General features: G+C 52.5%; 1 protein-coding gene across 5 annotated transcripts in view; it reads left to right on the top strand.

Moving 5' to 3' along the window:
• Positions 1-18,474, top strand: part of ARHGAP8 (Rho GTPase activating protein 8) — a 91,628-nt gene that overhangs the window by 15,693 nt on the left and 57,461 nt on the right. For all 5 annotated transcript variants that reach the window (XM_037845038.1, XM_037845039.1, XM_037845040.1 and 2 more), the window contains exons 2-3: positions 2,708-2,799; positions 7,153-7,296. In XM_037845038.1, coding sequence (XP_037700966.1) covers positions 2,763-2,799; positions 7,153-7,296 — 181 coding nt within the window. In that variant the 5' untranslated portion in view covers positions 2,708-2,762. The remainder of the gene's footprint in view (positions 1-2,707; positions 2,800-7,152; positions 7,297-18,474) is intronic.

Genomic DNA, 18,474 nt, shown 5'->3' with positions numbered 1-18,474 from the left:
CTGTTCCCGAGGCCAGATGTCCGAGTCGCGGATTTGTGGGTGGCTTTCTTCCGGGGGCTCCGAGGGAGCCTGTTGCCCGCCTCCCGGCCCCTGGTGGCTGCCGGCCGTCCTCGGCTCTCCCGGGCAGTGGCCGCAGCCCCCCAGTCTCCACCTCCGTCTTCACGTGGCTCCTCCCTGTGTGGCCGTCTCTATGTCCAACATCCCTCCTCGTGTGGGACAGTGGGCACAGCGGATGTGACCTCGTCTCAACTAATCACACCTGCAAAGACCCTATTTTCAAACAAGGTCACATCCAAGGGTGCTGGGTGAGTTCGTGGGCATTGATTGTGGGCTGAGTATGCAGGCGAGCTGGGGACACCCTGGGTGACATGGGGTGTGAGTGCACAGTTGATTACAAATTGGATGTGCAATTTGATTATAACTTTGTAAGGTAATGGATGCAAAATGCAGTGTGCAAAAATTAAAATTGTAGCACAGGATTATGGGAGATGTTTTTCCCTGAAAATAATTCATTTGCTGTTGTTGTTGTATCATTTTTAATACATTTTGATTGTGAAATTTAACATATATACAGAACAGTGATAACTTTCAAAGTATGATTTAACAAGTAGAGAGCAAATTTCAAACAATGTGATGGGTTACAGTTCCACAATTTCAGTTATTTCCTTATTGTGAAATATAAGATATATACAGAAAGGTGATAACTTTCAAAGTACAATTTAACAAATAGCTACAGAGCAAATTTCCAAGAATTTTATGGGTTGCAGTACCACCATTTAGGTTATTTCTCTAGCTATTCTAATACCCTAGCATCTTATATATATATATGTAAAGCTTCAGTATTCGTAATCCTTTGTTAAATCCTGTCTTGTCTGTTGCTACCCCTTCCTCTCATTTAATCGCTTTCTAGATCTTCAGGGATGTCTAGGCAGTGACCACCCTAATGTGTTCATATTGAAAAGGGGTATCAACAGTATGGAGACGGGAGCTGCATCTGGTTGTTGTTAAAGAAGCCGTTGCTTCTGGGTTGTCATATCGTTTTACCATTTAGAAATGAAGTGGGAGGCAGAGGGAGGTCAGGGGGGAGGATTTCATAGTGACAAAACGGCACCGGCCGTATTTCTTAGAAGAGGGTGTTACCCGCCCCGAGCAGAGAAGCGGGGATCTGGGGTTGGTGCTGCTGTACCCGGTTGCTCTCCTGCAGAACGGGGTCTGAGGTTGGGGCTGTTTGTGCATGTTGGGTTGAAGTCAGCTGGTATCCGTTACCTCTCTGCAGCTAAGGTCTCCCCCCAGAGAGTTTCCAGAAGTGAAGTTCCTTTGCTCGTACTGAGAGAAAGGGAAAAAGTGTGGCCACTGATTGTTTTATTCTCTTCAAGTAAAGACTATCGGGGAAGATTTCATCCAGTTTTTCAATATGCACTGATTTTTCACAGAAAAAAAAACATTAGCACCCATTTTGTAACAAGGGACAGATTATCCATAACCCAAACCAGCTGAAGCAGAAAAGGGATTTATCGGATCTTTGCATTCAGGTCCAGCTGGATCCAGGTGCACCGTGTTTTAGGGACTTGGTTTTTCTCCATCTCTCAGTTCTGTCTTCTTCCAGTGATTTCATTTTTCTCCAGGTCCATTTGGTGACCACCTGTCCATCCTGGGTGCCTGGAGCAGCACCTCCATGCATGTGTGTGTGTGTGAGAATGTGTGTGCTTGTGTGAGAGAGACTGGATGTGTGTGTGAATGAGAGAGAAAGAGCGTGTGCTACTGGCAGAGGGGCTGGGGTGCTGGTGGCTGAGAAGGCAGCTGTCCACGCCAACATCTGCCAGGATCCCTCTTTCCTGTGGGATCGCCGTGCTGGCTTCTGGGTCGTGCCCCATGTCTCAGCCTCATCCTGCTGGGCAGGCATGGGGAAGCTTTGCCCCAGGCGCCCCTTGGTGGCAAGAGTCAGCCTCCCCTGCCCCTCCGTTCAACCTCGGCAAGCCCCTTCAGTGCGTTCAGGAGAGGCTGACCCCCTTCCTCGTGTCTGGTCCCCCCGAGCGCTTTTAGAGAGGAGGAACCCTGGCGTTCTGTGTCCCGGGCCCTGCACATGGTTATTGAACAAGTGAGGCCTGTCCTGTCCACGCTGCCCCTCAGCCGTCTGGGCTCCAGCCACGCGGCCCCCGTCCACCCAGGCACCCCTCACCCTCCTGCAGGAAACTCCCACACAGTCCTTTGATTTCGGCGCCGTCGTCACTTCCAGGAGAAATCAGAATCCCCGTTCGCCACCCTGGGAGCAGCCCGCAGCTGGGGGTGACGTTGTTCTCTCGGGGACATGGAGGCTGGGGGGCGGGGGAGACCCGTCTGGGGGCACCTGTCGGTGGGCAGGGCCCTAGGAGGAGGCCACCAAGGGGCAGCCAGACGAGGGCCACCGGGTGAGGAAGGGCCTGGACGTGGGGCCACTGCCCTCTCTTGGGGGCCCCGGCTCCCGGAACTCAGCCGTCCGTGGAGGGAGCGTTCTCCCGTCGGGGGGTGTGAGCCGGGAGGGGCGACGCTGCCTGTTCGGACAGGCCTGGGCCACTCGGATGACGCCGAGAACCAGACGCAGGTGCTTTTTCTTTCTGTTTAAGGCGAGAAGGGAGCAAGGGGGTCCCTGGAGGGGCATTTCCTTATTTCTCAAACCCTGCGGGCTTGTGTGTAAATGTCCCCGGGGTTCTCTGTGCTTCTCCCTCAGGGTGTTGGAAGGACCCCATGCTGGGATCGCGGGAAGACGTGCCAGGACGGACGGCATGACCGGGCTGGACCTAGAGGAGCTGGCTGAAATCGGTAATCATACCCGTTTTTCCTATCCTGTCCCACGGAGAAGAGATTGTTCATTGGGCTCTACAAACCTAACCCTATAAAGAAGCACCTGCGAAAACTCTCCTTTCCCCGCCCAGTCCTGCTCAGGTAACACCGAAGTCGGCTTCTCCCCCCAGAATTCCTTTGTGCGTCTTCCAGGAAATCCCAGGGCACAGAAGGCAGCAGTGGTCCGTGCTGGAGGTTTCCATCTCAGTTTCTGGGGTCGACCTTATTCTTTTTCACAGCTGTATAGTACTCCGCGGCATGGCCGCAGGTGGCAGCTTTGGTTTGCTGTCCCTGTACATTCAAACAAGCGAATCTGCAGGACGAAGTCCTGGGGGGGCATCGGGCTGCAGGTGTGTGTGTGATAGTGGGCGGCGACTTCCCAGCTGCCAGGATATGGGGGAGCTCACCGAGGCTCCCGGGGGACAGTGCAGTCCTCCCATGCGCTTCTCTCAACAGTGAGGCCAGCTCTTCCCTGTGTGTAAGCACCATTTGTATTTCTTTTTTCTAGGATTCATTGGCTCCTATCCTTTCCTGTTTCATGATTTTCAACCTCTTTCTTACTGATTTGTAGGAGTATCTTGCAATGTAAAGAGATTGGCCCCACCCCTCGCAGTGGGTCATTTGTTTTGGGGCATTTGTAATGGATTTTTAAAATTGTTGGTCACACAAAATTTTTTGTTAGTTTGTTGTTGAAAGTGTTGGTCTTTTCTTTTATGGCTTTTAGGTACTGAGTTATCGTTTGAAAGCTGTCCAAGGTTATGGAGTGATCACCAGTGCTTGCTTCTATCATTTTGTGGTTTAAATCTCTGATCCATTTGGAGTTTATCCTAGAGGAGAACTGAGAATCCTGCTTTAACGTTTTCCTAATGGAAACCCAATCCCCAAAATCCATCTTACACCCCAAGATTTGCCATGTCCCGTTCTAGTCTGTTTCTGGATTTTCTTCTTTTTTCTCTTGGTCTGTTTGTCTCTTCATTGGTTTAAAAAATTGAGACTTTGTAACAAGACCCGAAACTCCCCGCAGCTGTTCTCCCCTCCGTGTTGTTCCTTTTAGTTCCTCCTTTTAGTTCCTTTTCTGAGAGTTACCAGCTATTCCTTTTTTTTTTAACTTAAAAAAATTTGTAATTAAAAAATTTCCCAAATTTATTAACATTCTATACCCACCAAGCAACACCCCCCATTCCCCTGCTCCCCGTTGCCCGGGAGCCTGTCGTCTGCTTTTTCTCTGAATTTGCTGCTTCTGGACCTCGTGTCAGGACATCATGCACTGTTAGTGTGTATGTGTGTGGCTCCTCTGCCTCCGCACATCGGTTTCCATGGTCACCCGTGCTGCAGCCGGGCTCAGAGCTTCACTTCTCACTGCCGAGTTAACATTCCATCGTGTGAATGCACCGTTTTTTTATCCAACTTAAGCTTTTCTTGTCTTATTTTTTCTCTTAAACTTTAGAGTCCATTTGTGTGCCTCCAAAAGCAGAATAGGAAGTTGCTGGTATTTTATTGATTGTCTGTGTTACCATGGAGAGAACGGGCACCATTATGGGCTTGCGTCTTTCTAGCTGGGGCTATGGTCCATCTTTCCACTGACTGTCTACTCTGGGGTCCTTCAGGAGTGTCCTGGCATTCCTGCATGTGATGTGGGCACACTGAGGCTCATTTCTTCACTGTGAATTGCAGATAAGGACGGCCACCCTCCTGGGCTGTTGGGAGGTTTAAGTGAGATAACGTCTCCATTCTGTGCTTCCAGCTGCCCTGTGGGGGCCTGGGGACCACAGGCTGGGAAACTGAGGCTTGGAGCGGCTGGAGACAAGCTGAAGGCTCTCATTTAGTGATGGGCCCCAGCTGTTGGGAGCACCTGTTGTTGTGGGTGAGGCTGGGAGATGCCCCCTCGGAACCCCTTCTTGGCATCTTGGCTGAGATCCCGCAGGCCTGTGTGTAGGTCTAGGGTCGTGGTCGCCATCGCTGTCATGTGCTGGGGGGGGGGCAATTTATTTTATTCATTTCTCTCAAGTGCAGCTTTCTCTTCAAGCTTTGAAATTACCAGAGCAGATCTTAGGAACCTACTTTGGGCCTGTAGCCCTGAAATAAATTATTTTCGGTTCTGCAATCTTAACATCAACATCTCCCCACCTGGGTGCGGGGAGCCCCAGCTGTGATTTATATGAGTTCCTTGATACGCTTCCAAGAACCCATCATTCTGCCTCTGGTTTCCTCTCGTCACTGCTTAGGGCTCTCAGGTGACAGTAAACCACTTCCCGCTTGGGTTGACGTGCTGGCACAATTGTAATACAGATTTTAGGGAGAGACATGGAGTAGTACGGTTCAAGTTTGGGCTTCATTTCTCCACACCAGCGCTGCCATGTTCTGAGAATTGACCAGCTCTCCTCCAGGAAGCGCATCCTTGTCCCCTCTCACCCTTCTGCCTTCTTACCATGAGATCCAATGCTCTGGTTCATCTTGTTTCTTCACATCACCAATGGGCTGTGATATTTTTAAGACCTTGTCCATCGGGGTGTCTCACACGGGCAAAGATGGTGGGGTTTCCAGGTATGTGTAGGAGTGTGGTGGATTTAGAGATGCTTTTCCCTTGGTGGATGTGGGCCAGCCAAGCAGTGGAGCATGGCCCGAACATCTTCCAGGGCCTGCCCCTGCCCGGCTCCAGCCTCTCCATGCTCTCCTCACCGTCTCTCCACACCAGGCTGCCCCACGCGGGGCCTCGGCACTCACCATTCCCGCCACCTAGAATTCCCTCCCTGCATGGCCAGTCCCCTTTCCCCCATGCCTCTGGTCTGATGTCCCCACTCAGGGGTCTTCCCTTCACCACACCAGTTACAGACGCAACATCCCCCAGCTCTGTAACCCCCTCACCCTGCCTGATTTGGCACAGGTACATTTCTGGGTTGCTTGTTCCCCCACTCCACCAACTAGGAAATTCTCCAGGACAGGGACTGCATCCGTTTTCCTACGGTGACTATAGCCAATGACAACAAACTTAGTGTTTTGATGGAGCACACAGTTACTGTCTTATGGTTCTGGAAGTCAGAAGTCTGACACGGGCCTCCCTGGGCTGAGATCCGGGTGCCAGCTGGGCTGCACTCCGTCCCGAGCTCCGGGGAGAATCCAGTTTCTTGCCTCTTGCACCCACGTCCACCAGCTCCTGGTCCCATTGCATCTGAGCCGCGTCTTCCAGTCTCTCTCTCGCTGCTTCTGCCATCTCCTCTCCTCTCTGTCCCTGACCGTCCTGCTTCTCTCCTATATGGGCACCTGTGACTGCACTGGGGGCTCACCTGGGTGATTTGGACACCGCCCCATCTCAGGTCCCCTGGCTTACTCACAGCTGGGACGTCCCTGTTCCCACGCGGTATGACCCACTGTCTAAACCCCCACGTGCAGTGGGTCTCAGCGTGTGTCTGTTGAACATCTGGCTGGCTGCAGTGCGTCCCTGCTGCTTCCCATATGGACCCCTCCCTGGGACCTGTAACATTCAAATGATAAACAGGGTCCTTGCTCCCACCCGCCCCCCGGCCGGTGCCTGCACTGCGTGCTGCTCAGTAAAACCAGATGACATGCAGCAAGGGGTGGGGTGGGGCCGGGACCCAGTCGGGGAGGGAAGGAGGGAGATTGCAGCCCTCTCCAGAGACCACGGGCCACCCCCCTCCAGCCCTCACTGCAAGACCCCCCGGTGGGCTTCTTGTGTGGTGGGAAGGTGGTCTCAGGCCTGGCCGTGCATAGTCTCACCTCTGGAGTTTGTCAGGAAAAGCTAGTGCTCCCCCCCCGGTCCCCGGACCCCTGATTCTGACTGCTCTGGGACCCGGAAGGTCTCCTCCAACCCCGAAATTCGAGGTTTCCTGTCTTTCTCCACTTGAAAACGTTTCTCAAAGAAACTTGAGCTGTTGTATGTGGAGGAACCTCCCCTCCTACGAGTGCGCCTTGGGAAGGCTGCCCGTTCTTTCTCCCTGCTGCCCGTCGACCCCAGTCTCCCCCGCCCCTCCAGCCCACACTGGGGGCTTGGGCGGCCCCAGCGTCCTGCCTGGCTCCAGCGCCAGCCTCTCTCGAGGAGGGCTGCGGTCAGAATCTGGGAGTGGGGAATCGAGTTCGAGTCCAGACTTGGCTGCCAATTAGCAGCATGAGCTCGGGCAACTCCCCACCCCCACCCATAGCCTCAATATCCCCCCCACTGATGTGGCCGACACATCCAGCCCACCCCAAGGCCGTGCCCCGAGTGGTGCACAGCACAGGGGCATCACGCTTCTTCCACAGGACCCAGGCAGAGTCCCCCACCCCTCTCCTTATTCGAGGACACAACTGATTTCTCCAACCCGCTTGTCTCTGCAGAGCTGCAGCGGGATGAGGAGGGGGCTGCTGCACTGGACACTGTGAGAAGGCCCTCAGCAGCGCCCATGGCTGGCAATGACCCGGCAGTGAGCACGAGCCACCCGTTCTATGATGTGGCCAGGCACGGCATCCTGCAGGTGGCAGGTGGGTCCGCAGCTGGGTGGGTCTGGGACCGTTGGCTGTGCCAGCGTCCCCCTGGGTACTGCAGGATGGGGTGGGCTCATTGGGGGCTGCTGGAGAAGTCAAGGACATATTCAACAGTCATCTCCCAGCCCTTGTCCATCCCCCTCCTTGTCCCCCTTGCTGTTTGCATGCAGGTGTCTGTTTCCATGTGTGTTTGTTTGTATTTGGTATATTTATGTTTATGTTTGTGCCTGTTTGCATGCAGGTGTTCGGTCCATTTCTCTTTCGCAAGAGACCACAGGCAGCTGGGGGAGATGTTAAATCTTGACCAGCCCAGCTGCATGCTGGGCACAAAGGTTGCTCATTGACAGACCCCCTCCTTGGAGTGTATAAAAGCTCAGCACCCAGTCAGTGCAAGTGTCCCTCATCTCCAACACGAAGAGAGGCGGGGTAACTGCCCACTGACCCTGACCCAAGCAGTTGGCCCCCTGGGGGACCAGCCAGGAGGGGATCTCTTCCCCTGCTCTTTGTGCTGTGCAAGCCATAAAGCGGCTACTTGCTGGGAGCCTCTGTCGTGCGCTCCCATCCCACACCGCACCATGTAGCATCTTGCTCCACCAGGGCTGTGCTCACAGAATGAAAGGTGCAATAGGAAGAAAGTACATGCCAGTGTTTTGAAAGGGCAATCGCTTTCCTGGCAACCTTTTCAGTGTTGCCCGAAGGCTCTGGGGAGTCACCAGGAAGCACGGGCCGAAACTAAACGGGTCGCTGTGTTAATCAAGTGCACTGTTTCTCTGCATTTCATCAAAAGCAACCAGCAAACATCTGCAAAACCTTAGAGGACAAGCAGCCGACCCCTCGCCCTGCAGCGGGTTAGAGGACAGATCATGTCTCTCACTTGGTCCCATGCCATCAGGGTTGCTTAGTGTTTCTTTCTCATGTGCAGCAGTGACCCCAACTGTCCCACCTCTGGGTCCCTCCACCGAGCTCCAGAATGGTCAGCTCCTGTCCGGAGGAGCCAGGAATCCTGGTGAAGTGCCAGGCAGAAAGAAGGACAAGTTCTCCAGGAGCGAGGACCCAGAGGCATGACTCGGCAGTGTTGTGCACACCTAGCACAGGTGGAATGGGAGAGGACCGAGGTGCTTCGTGGCAGGGGTCGGGAAGGCACCCAGTCACACCAAGACCCAGCGTCCTTTTAGAAAACCTTTAGGGTTTAGGTAAAGAGAACATAGTGGGCTCCTAGGGGATATTGGGGAGCATGTTGGCTGGTTTCAGAGGCCCAAGTTGGAGCATGATACCATGGGAACCAGCGCTCACACCTGGAGATAGGATCTTCCCTGTTCAGCCAGCCCAGTCCACGAAAACACTCACCCAGGGAGTGTGAGCAGGTGCATGCTGACCAAACAAAGGAGCAGGTGTGTGTTTCCGGGCAGGGGGGCAGGTGTACACTGGCTGGACAGGGGAGCAGGTGTGTGTGGGTGGGGCAGGGGATCACGTGTGTGCGCTGGGCAGGTGTGATGGTTAGGTTCATGTGTCACCTTAGCCAGGTGATGGTACCCAGGTTTCTGGGCAAGCAAGCACTGGCCTAACTGTTGCTGCGAGGACGTTTGTGGCTGGTTAATAAACCAACAGGCTGGTTTATTAAATCATCAGTTGGCTGCAGCTGTAACTGATGATGTCAACGAACAGCGTGTCTTCCACCATGAGAGAATACAGTTAGCTGAATTTAATCCAATCAGTTGAAGACTTATAAGTGAGACAGAGAGAGGACCTTCACTTCTTCAGCTGACCAGAGAAGTGTTTCCTGAGGAGTTTGTCGAAGTTGCCGGTTCATTTCCTGAGGAGTTCATCGAGCATCTTCATTGGAGTTGCCAGTTTGCTGCCTGCCCTACAGAATTTGGATTCATGCATACCCACAGTTGCATGAGACACTTTTATAAATCTTGTATTTATAGATATCGCTCATTGATTCGGTTTCCCTAGAGAACCCTAACTAATGCAGCAGGGGAGCAAGTGTTTGCAGCGGGGCAGGGGAGCAGGTGTGTGTGGTGTGGGCAGGGAGCAGGTGTGTGGGGGTGGGACAGGGGAGCAGGTGTGTGTGGTCTGGGCAGGTAGCAGGTGTGTGCGGGCTGGGCAGGGAACAGGTGTGTGTGGGCTGGGCAGGGAGCAGGTGTGTGCGGGCTGGGCAGGTAGCAGGTGTGTGGGGGGGCAGGGCAGGGGAGCAGGTGTGTGTGGGCAGGGCAGGGAGCAGGTGTGTGCAGGTTGGGCAGGGGAGCAGGTGTGTGTGGGCGGAGCAGGCACCACCCTCTGACGAGGGAGAGGGACACTGGCCTGCGTGGAGGACGCAGATCAGGTGCCAATAAGAGGAAGCTTGGACGGTGCCTGAAAAAAGTGTTATCCCAAGAGTGCGGCTGCCTGGGTTGAGTCCCGGCTCTGCTGCTGACCACCACATGAGCTCGGGTGAGTGACTTAACCTGCCTTGGATCCTCTCCCAACTCTGAGAGAGTTAAACTCCTGCAGACACCTCTCCATCCGTGGCTTCAGGCATTGTGGTTGAGCACTGCTGTGAGCTAGGCCTGCTCTGGGTGCCGGTGATACTGTAGCCAAGAAACATGAGCCAAATTCCCTGCCCTCATGGAGCTGCATTTTAGTGGGGTGGTAGGTAATACACTGAAAAAATAAGTGAAATTCATTCTGTCGGCTGAATAGTGACAGGAGTGATAGAGAAGGAATCGATAGAGAAGGGGGACATGCATGCCAGGTTGGGTGGAGGGTTGAACTGGTAGGTAGGGGGTTGGGGGAGCTCCCTGAAAAGGTAAAGACCTAAGGAGGAAGAGAGAGCTAGTTCTGCAGAAACGACAGGTGCAAAGGCCCTGAGGCAGAGCCCAGCTGGCAGGTTCCAGGAAGAGCAGGGAGACCTCGGTAGCTGGAGGGGAATGAAGAGGGAGGTGATCAGATCAGCTTAGAGGCCTCGGGGACCAGGTCAGGTGGGATCTCGGAATGTGGCTTTTACTGTGAGATGGCGGCCACTGAGCGTTCTGATTCCAGGACTGACTTCATCTGCTTGAGTACAGCTGGATCCTTCTGCTTGCTGTTGGAGAAGAGACTGGGAGAAGGGAGAGCCAGGGAGGCCAGTGTCTAGTTTGGATGTATTATGTCTCCCAAAATGCCATGTTCTTTAATGCAGTCTTGTGGGGGCCTACATTTTAGTGTTGATTAGGTTGGAGCCTGTTGATTGTTTCCATGGAGATGTGACTCAATCAACTGTGGATAAGACCTTTGGATAATTTCCATGGAGGCATTTCCCCACCCATTCAGGGTGGGTCTTAATTAAATCACTGGAGCCATATAAAAGAGCCGACAAACAGAAGGACCTCAGAGCAGCTTAGACATTTTGAAGACAGCCGTTGAAAGCTGATGCTGACATTTTGGAGAACGCCATTTTGAAATGCAGCCTGGGAGCAAGCAGACACCAGCCACGTGCCTTCCCTGCTAACAGAGGTTTTCTGGATGTCAGTGGCCTTTCTCCAGTGAAGGTATCCTATTGTTGGTGCCTTACCTTGGGCACTTTATGGCCTTAAGACTGTAACTCTATAACCAAATAAACCCCCTTCACAAAAGCCACTCCATTTCTGGTATTTTGCAATATGGCAGCATTAGCAAACCAGAACAGATTTTGGTACCAGGAGTAGGGTGCTGCTGAGCTTGCAAATACCAAACATGTTGGAATGGCTTTTTAAATGCATAAGGGGAAGATTCTGGAAGAATTCTGAGGTACCTGATAGAAAAGGCCTAAATTGCTTTGAAGAGACTGTGGAAATATGGACTCAAAAGATACTTCTGATGAGACCTTAAGCAGAAGTGTTGAATGTGTCATAGCCTACTGGAAGAAAGGTTATCCTTGTTTTAAAGTGGCACAGAATTTGGCAAAATTGAGTCCTGGTGTCGGATGGAAGGCAGAAGTTGAAAGTGACAATCTGGAACACTTAGCTGAGGAGATCTCTAGACTATGTGTGGAGGATGTACTCTGGCTTCTCCTTGCAGCTTATAGTAAAATGCAACAGAACAGAGATAAGCTGAGAAATGAACTCTTGGATACAAAGAAACCAGAAATTGATAGTTTGGAAAATTCTGGGCTTCCAGAAAGTGAGACCCTAGAGACTACAGCTCCACGTGAGGATTTAACCCAACATGGAACCCAACCGCCATTTCAGTACAAGCCAGGATTGGAGATGGAGTTATTCAGAAAGGATTTGTGGAAACTCCTGTCATCTGACAGTTTTGACCCCTGTGTGCTTCATGCCAAGCCAACAGGATTTTTGCAAGATCTGTATAGACGGAGCCACTGTCGGTCTACACTGGATGGGACAGAGAGGGAACAAATTGAAGGAAAAATTTCTTCAAGGAAAAAGCCATGGAGGTTGAGGTCTGGAGTCAACAGGTCTCAGGCAGGGAGAGCGGAGCGGCCCACACGCATGGAAAGGGTGAGTTTGCCCCGGAGGCAGAGGGTGGGCCTTCCGCCTCAATGCTCAGGAAGAGTCCAGCCACCCCAGGCCCCAAAGAGGGTGGGGCATATTCCCCAGGGACTGGGGAGAGCCGGGCCATCACCCTACAGTTCAGAGAGAGGAGAGTCTTTGCCCCAGAGAGGCCTAGTCCAGGTGGCACCCCAATGTTAGAGGAGGTTGGGGCTGAGAAGAAGGTGTTCTCCCCAGTGTGTGGATATGTTGGAGCACGCACCCCAGCGTTTGGAGAGAAAAGGGCTGCCACAAAGGCCCTTGGAAGGGTTGGACTCCTGCTCTCTCAGCCCCAAGGATAAAACATCATTCTATAAATGACTCTCAGACTTTGAAATCTAATGGAGTTTGCCCTGCAGGTTTTAGAAATTCTTTGGTCCTGTGAGCCCTGTTTTCCTTTCGGTTTCTCCCTATGGCAATGGGAATGTTTATCCTGTGACTGCCCCTCCTTTACATATTGGAAGCAGATAACTTGTTCTAAGTTTCGCAAGTCCAGAGCCAGAGGGGAGTTTTGCTTTTGGACAGACCACGTCTGTGACTGATTTTGATGAGGTCCTGTACTTACCTATTGTTACTGAGATGATTTAAGCTTTTGTGATATTGTGATGGATGAATATATTTTGTATATGGAAAGATCATGTCATTTTGGGGCCCAGGGGGTGGAATGTACCAGTTTGGATGTATTATGTCCTCCAGATGCCATGTTCTTTAATGCAGTCTTGTGGGGGCCTACGTATTGGTGTTGATTAGGTTGGAACCTATTGATTGATTGTTTTGCAATATGGCAGCATTAGCAAATCGCAACAGCCAGTTAGGAGGCGAATGTCACATTATATGCAAAAAGGATTGCAGCTTGGACTAATGCGGCGACATTGGGTGGTGAGAAGTGATCAAGTTCTGGATCTATTTTGAGATGAGACCTGAGAGGTACCAGAGCGGAATCAAGGATGACAGCAGAGTGGCCGAGCACCTCAGGGAAAGGACTTGCCAGGTGGTGGAGGCTGGGGGTGCTGTCTGGCGGTGGCGGAGTATGAGACAAGGGGCCCAGTTCTGGATGTGTCGATTGGGGGTGCCTGTCAGACATCCAAGTGGAGATCCAGGATCCAGGCAGATCTGCAAGTCTGGAGTTCAGGGGAGTGGCCAGGCTGCAAACGTGTATTCGGGGGTCCTTAAAGCCATCAGACCGGGTGAAGCCACCAAGTATAAAAGGAGAAGAGAGGAGGTCCCCCAGCTGAGCCTGGATTGGTGAGGATCACCATGTCTGGGGTCAGTTTGCTGAGGAGGAGCCAGCAGAGGGGACTGAGAAGGGGAAACAGAGGCAGGAAGGGATGGGCTGTGATCTCTGGAAGCCCACATGGGGAAACCTCTCAAGGAAGCAGGAGGGAGTGACAGATGCTGCAAGGTGCCCGAGAAACGACCGCTGGGTTTCGTCATGTGGCACTTACTGGTGACCTTGATGGGGACAGTTTGTGTTGGGGAAGGCATTCAGTGTTTGCCATTAAGCATGAAGGGGTTTGCCATTCTCCTAATTTTTTTTCTTTTGGAAAAATATCGTTATCTTTCTTAAGACATAAAACCATGTTATTTGTGTTAACATTCAATGGGTTCATTATTGGTATTTTTAAGTGAATGAATAACCAAATAGTTTAGAAATTTCTGTTTTAAATTTCAAATATGAGAACTATCTATAGAAATAATGCACTTAAAAAATCTTTTTAAAAGCCTCAATTTTTAAGAGTGTTGAGCGGTTCTGAAACCAATAAGCTTGAGAACCGCTGGCCTTGCAGAAGGTCTGTCTTGGTGAATGGCCCTTATCAGTTGAAAAGAATTGTATATTCTGCACTGTTGGGTGGAGGGGTCTACACATTTCAGTAAGGTCAAGTTGGTTGATAGTGTTTTTCAGATCTTCTACATCTTTACTAATATTTTTGTCTACATCTATCAATTACTGACTGTGGAGTGTTAAAAGCTCCAACCTTAGTTAGCAATTCGTAAATTTCTCCCTTTAGCTCTGTCCATTTAAACATTTTTTTTTATTATTAGAGAAGTTGTAGATTCACGGAAGATTCACACATAAGATATATAGTTCCCATATACCACCCTCTTATTAACATCTTGCATTAGTGCGGTATGTTTGTTACAATTCATGAAAGAACATTTTTTATTTTGTACTATTAATTAGAATCCCTCATTTGCATTGGGGTTCACTATTGTGTGGTATTGTGGCGGGGTTTTTTGTTTTGTTTTGTTTCGTTTTTTTTTTAATTTTTATTCTAGTAACAAATACAACCTAAAATTTTTGCATTTAGCTATATTCAAATATGTAATTCAGTGCTGTTGATTACGTTCACAATGTTGTGCTACCATCACCACCATCCATGACTAAAACTTTTCCAGCAGCTCCAGTGAAAACTCTGTACAATCTGAGCATTAACTCCCCATTCCCTACCCCCACCCCAGACCCTGGTCATCTGTATTCCAGTTTCTGACTCTATGAGTTTGCTTATTCTAATTATTTCATATCAATGAGATCATATAATATCTGTCCTTTTAGCTGTGTCCATTATTGCTTCATGTGTTTTGAAGCTTTGTTTCTAGGAGCAGGTACACTTAGGAGTGTTATGTCTTCTTGATGTGTTGACCTTTTTGTCATTATTAAATGGCCTCTTTTTATCTGGAAATCCTTGTCTTGAAGTCTGGTTTGTCTGATGTTCGTGCAGTCGCTCCCGCTGCACCAGACTTCTCATGACTGGGCTGGTGGAGTGTGTCCTTTTCCGTCATTTTCCTCCTTTCAACTCATCTTGAGTCTTTGTGTATAAAGTACATCTTTCACAAACAGCTTATAGTTGGGTCTTTTTTGCCTTTATTGGGAGATGAGCCTGAACATATAGTGGGTCCCACATCTCAGAGCCTCGTGGGCCTTATACTCGGTCGCGATGGTTCTCGGGAACCGTAAGCAGAGGATTCCGTAATCGGATTTGTGACTGAGAATTATTATCCTCGCCGCGGTGTGGAGGAGGTTGGCGGCAACCGCTGGAGGCAGGGAAACCAGTAAGTGAGATGATACAGGTCTGAGTTCATGTGGCAATGCAGTTGAGTTAAACTGGAGTTCTCGCTGAAACCAAACTGGGAAGGGGGCTCATAGAATGGGATAAGGCTCCCATGGACAGGGGTGGGGGTGGACATAGAAGGCGAGTTTAAATTTTTGGAAGAGGGTGCCCTGGGATGTAGCTTGATATGCCTCCCCCAGCTGCTCCGTCTGTGGGTACCCCTATGGCTGGGCAGGTGGGATGCTGTGGGGTGAGGAGCCGTGGCGGCCTTGGGGTGGTGCTTCAGGCCCCTAGAGATGCTGCATCAGGGGTGGCACTTGGGCCCTTGATCCCAGGTCCTCATTGCTGCAGATTTCCTTGGCAGAGAATGTCACAGGCAGCAATCCTGGGATTCTGAATTGTTCTCTTGTTTTGGAGCAGAAGTTCTCACTGATTAAAATTCTACTCTAGAGGTTAACCATCTTGAACATCTAATGACCTCAAGCCACCCCTGCAAGACATAGCTTTAATCAGAAGTCATCAAGCACAGCAAGAGGGGAAGTGACTGGTGACAAGCTAAACCGAGCTCTGCCCTATGGGGTGAAATCGATTTTATAGTCCAAGAACTGCACCAAGAAAATGTTGGTGGACAAATTGGTGGCTAAGAATAGAGAAAACCACTAGAGCAAGAATCAGTGTCCGGGATGCTGAGTCCAGGCAGCTGCGGGAGCCTGTGAGGCCTCTCACTGGGGACGAGGGGAATGTGGGGGGCAGAGGAAGCATTATTGAGCACCTACTGGGTGCCAGTGCTAGGCTCAGGCTTTACTCAGTGATGGATTTAATCCTTCCTGTAACCCTCCAAGTCAGCTTTATGCTTATCTCCACGTTGCAGTTGCAAACCGCCGGCCTGGGGCTGCCCAGCTGGTTGGTGAGGAAAAGTCCCCCCACCCTGCACGGGCCTCCAGAGCTGGCCATGGAGATGGGAAGGGGGCCTGGAGCCCACCTCAGGCTGAGGCAGTGGTCAGCAGTGGGGCCACTTGGGCAGGGGCCGGTCTCACCCCTCAGGGTGGTGCCAGCATTAGCAGCACCTCAGGCCACAGGTCTGCTGGGGGCCCATGTTGCTCCCCAGGAGCAGGCAGCTGAGAAACGGGGTGACCAGAACTCAAACCGAGGACCAGCAACGCAGCACTCTCCTCCCCGCCACGCCAACCCTCACCCCCCAGACCCACCTTCTCCCTTTTTCCCCATGAGCATCCTGCATGTGTAAAGTGCTGATTCATGAATTCATCAGCCAAGCATTCATTGAGCACCTACTGTTTGCAAAGTGCATCACTCTGTGTGATGCTGGCAGTGCTCGGACCCTGTGGCTGCTCCTTGGGTGGGTGTTCACCCTGGGAACCACAGCCCACCTTTCTACATCCATCCCTGCACCCCCTCAGTGACCACAGCTGCAGTGACAGGAACCCCCCTGCTCCCACCCCAGCCAGTGTGCAGCTCTCTGCCCTGGGCCCCGAGTGGGTGTAGATTCACATCCAAAGGCCTCTTTGTCTGGGACGGGAGCTCTGGCTTCCCTCTGGGTGGGCCGAGGGCTCCCCTGGACAGAGCTGAGAGAGGAAGGAGCAGGGCCTGGGGCCCAAGGAGCAGCGCAGGAGCCCGGCTGGGGACCCCTCATCAGCCCCCCTCTGCAAAGGAGGGGAGGGAGGGAGGCTGTGGGAGGCCCTGGCACCCGGCAGGGCGAGGAGGATGTTGCTGAGGGCCGGGGACACCCACTGCCGCTCGTGGAGACCTGCCGTGTCCTGGTGTCGCCTGGGGCCCTTGTTCCTGGACACCCCAGTTCCTCGGGTTTTCTGAGACTCTGTCTTCAGGTTTCTGGCTGAGGGGGTCCTGCTGTTGACCATTGGGACAGGGGTGGCCACTGTCCTTGCTCTCGCACGGTGGCCGGGGCGTTCCCCAGCGTGCCCCTCCCTCCTCCGTGCAGTGCCCCTGACCCCTCTCCCAGGTCTCCGTGGTCTCAGGGTGGCACTGGGCCCTGAAGGTCTCTGCTCCAGGCCGCCCCTCCCTGCCACGGGGCCTGAACGTGCAGCCTCTGCCCTGTCATCTGGGCTGACCTGCTGACCCCCAGCTGTCACCGCTGTTCTGGGGTTCCCCATCTTGTTTGCAGCCTGAGGCCTGGCGTTCCCCTGGCCCCACGCACCCGCCCGTGCACATACTGGCTCCTCCCCGTGTCCCCTCCCGGTGAACAGCAGGCCAGTGTCCTCCGTGGGACTCCCCACGCTGCCACCCCCCCACCATAGGCCCCTTCCCTATATATATATATATATATATACCTGAAGGGCTGTCCTTCACCACGTCTCTCTGTCTGTCCCTCCCTCCCTCTCTTCACCCCCTTCTCCACTCGGGGTGGGGGCCCTCCTTTGGGCTGTCCCCCACCCTGCAGCCGAGGGGCTTCAGGAGGCCTCTCCCCGTCCCCCACCTCACCCCAGTGTCAACAGGATAAAGTCAGACCTTTGCCCATCACACACGTCCTCACCCCGCGGCCTCGACCCCGGCTTCTCCCCACATCTGTGTCCCCTTCCGCTCCCAGGGCCCGGGGCTTGGCACCTGCACTGCCCCACGCCGTCCCTGCAGGCCGGGGGTCTGTGAGCAGCGGCTGTGGAGCACTGGCACTGCCCGCTTCGCTTCGCTCTGGCCTTCTGGAAGTCAGGCTTCTCGGGAGTTGGGGTCGGACACACACGGCAGCCGGGAGCCCCCTGCTCGCAGCGAGAGGGGCTTGTGGAGCTGCACGGGGACCCCCTCCGCCTCCAAACACTTACCTGGTCTTTTCCCTGGGGCTGGGGTTGGCAGCAGCCGCGTCTCGTCTTTTGCCTCCAGAGCTGAGCAGCACACACTCTTGTTGCTTGTTGAGTGGGCCTTCCCTTCGTCAAACCACTTAGCACATTACCCCAGAATTTGCCACTTGGTTTGACTCCAGAGATGATAAATAATGCTGCTTGGGTTTTTGGCTTTTTTTTTTTTTTTTTTTTTAACCTTTGAACACTGATGTTAACTTTCTCTTTCAAATACTCTTGGAGCATTTAATTCATTGTTTCTACAGTAGCCACATATATAATTAATTTCAGAAACAAAGTCATCCTTTGCTTTTTTGCCTCCTTGGAGAGCAGAGACTCCAGTGTGGCCAAGGAACCCTGGCCACCAAGAGAGTAGCAACATCGCTGGGAAGACACTTCTGCTTACAGACATAGCCCCAAAGGCTCCGGCACAAAAACTCCCACTGGCGAGGGGAACAAACAAAAGGGTGGGTTACATGCAGCCCTTTCAGTGGAGCTTTCTAAACAAACAGCAGGCGTGAGTGGAATTCTGAGGCTGGTACATGCAGGGAAGGGAGCTGGGGAATGAAAAGGATGCTGTATGTGAAAATTGTGCGATAGCTGTACAAGCCTACACATCGGGGGCTCCCAGGCTCCCAGGCAGAACTGAGCACGTGCCCGAAATAGCAAACCGCTCTCCCGGACCGGCAGCCAGGGGTGGGGATGGCGAGGGTGTGTGCACACGGGTGTATGTGTGTGTGTTCCCATGCACGCGGGTGTGTGTCTGTAATAGGGATTCACTGCGGCTCTGCGATGCGGGGGACGGGAAAGCTCCGCTGTCGTCTTTCA

This window comes from Choloepus didactylus, chromosome 8 (genome assembly GCF_015220235.1).
Source record: "Choloepus didactylus isolate mChoDid1 chromosome 8, mChoDid1.pri, whole genome shotgun sequence".
In the NCBI taxonomy this organism is placed as follows: domain Eukaryota; kingdom Metazoa; phylum Chordata; class Mammalia; order Pilosa; family Megalonychidae; genus Choloepus; species Choloepus didactylus.
This window is presented reverse-complemented; position numbering and strand designations above follow the sequence as displayed.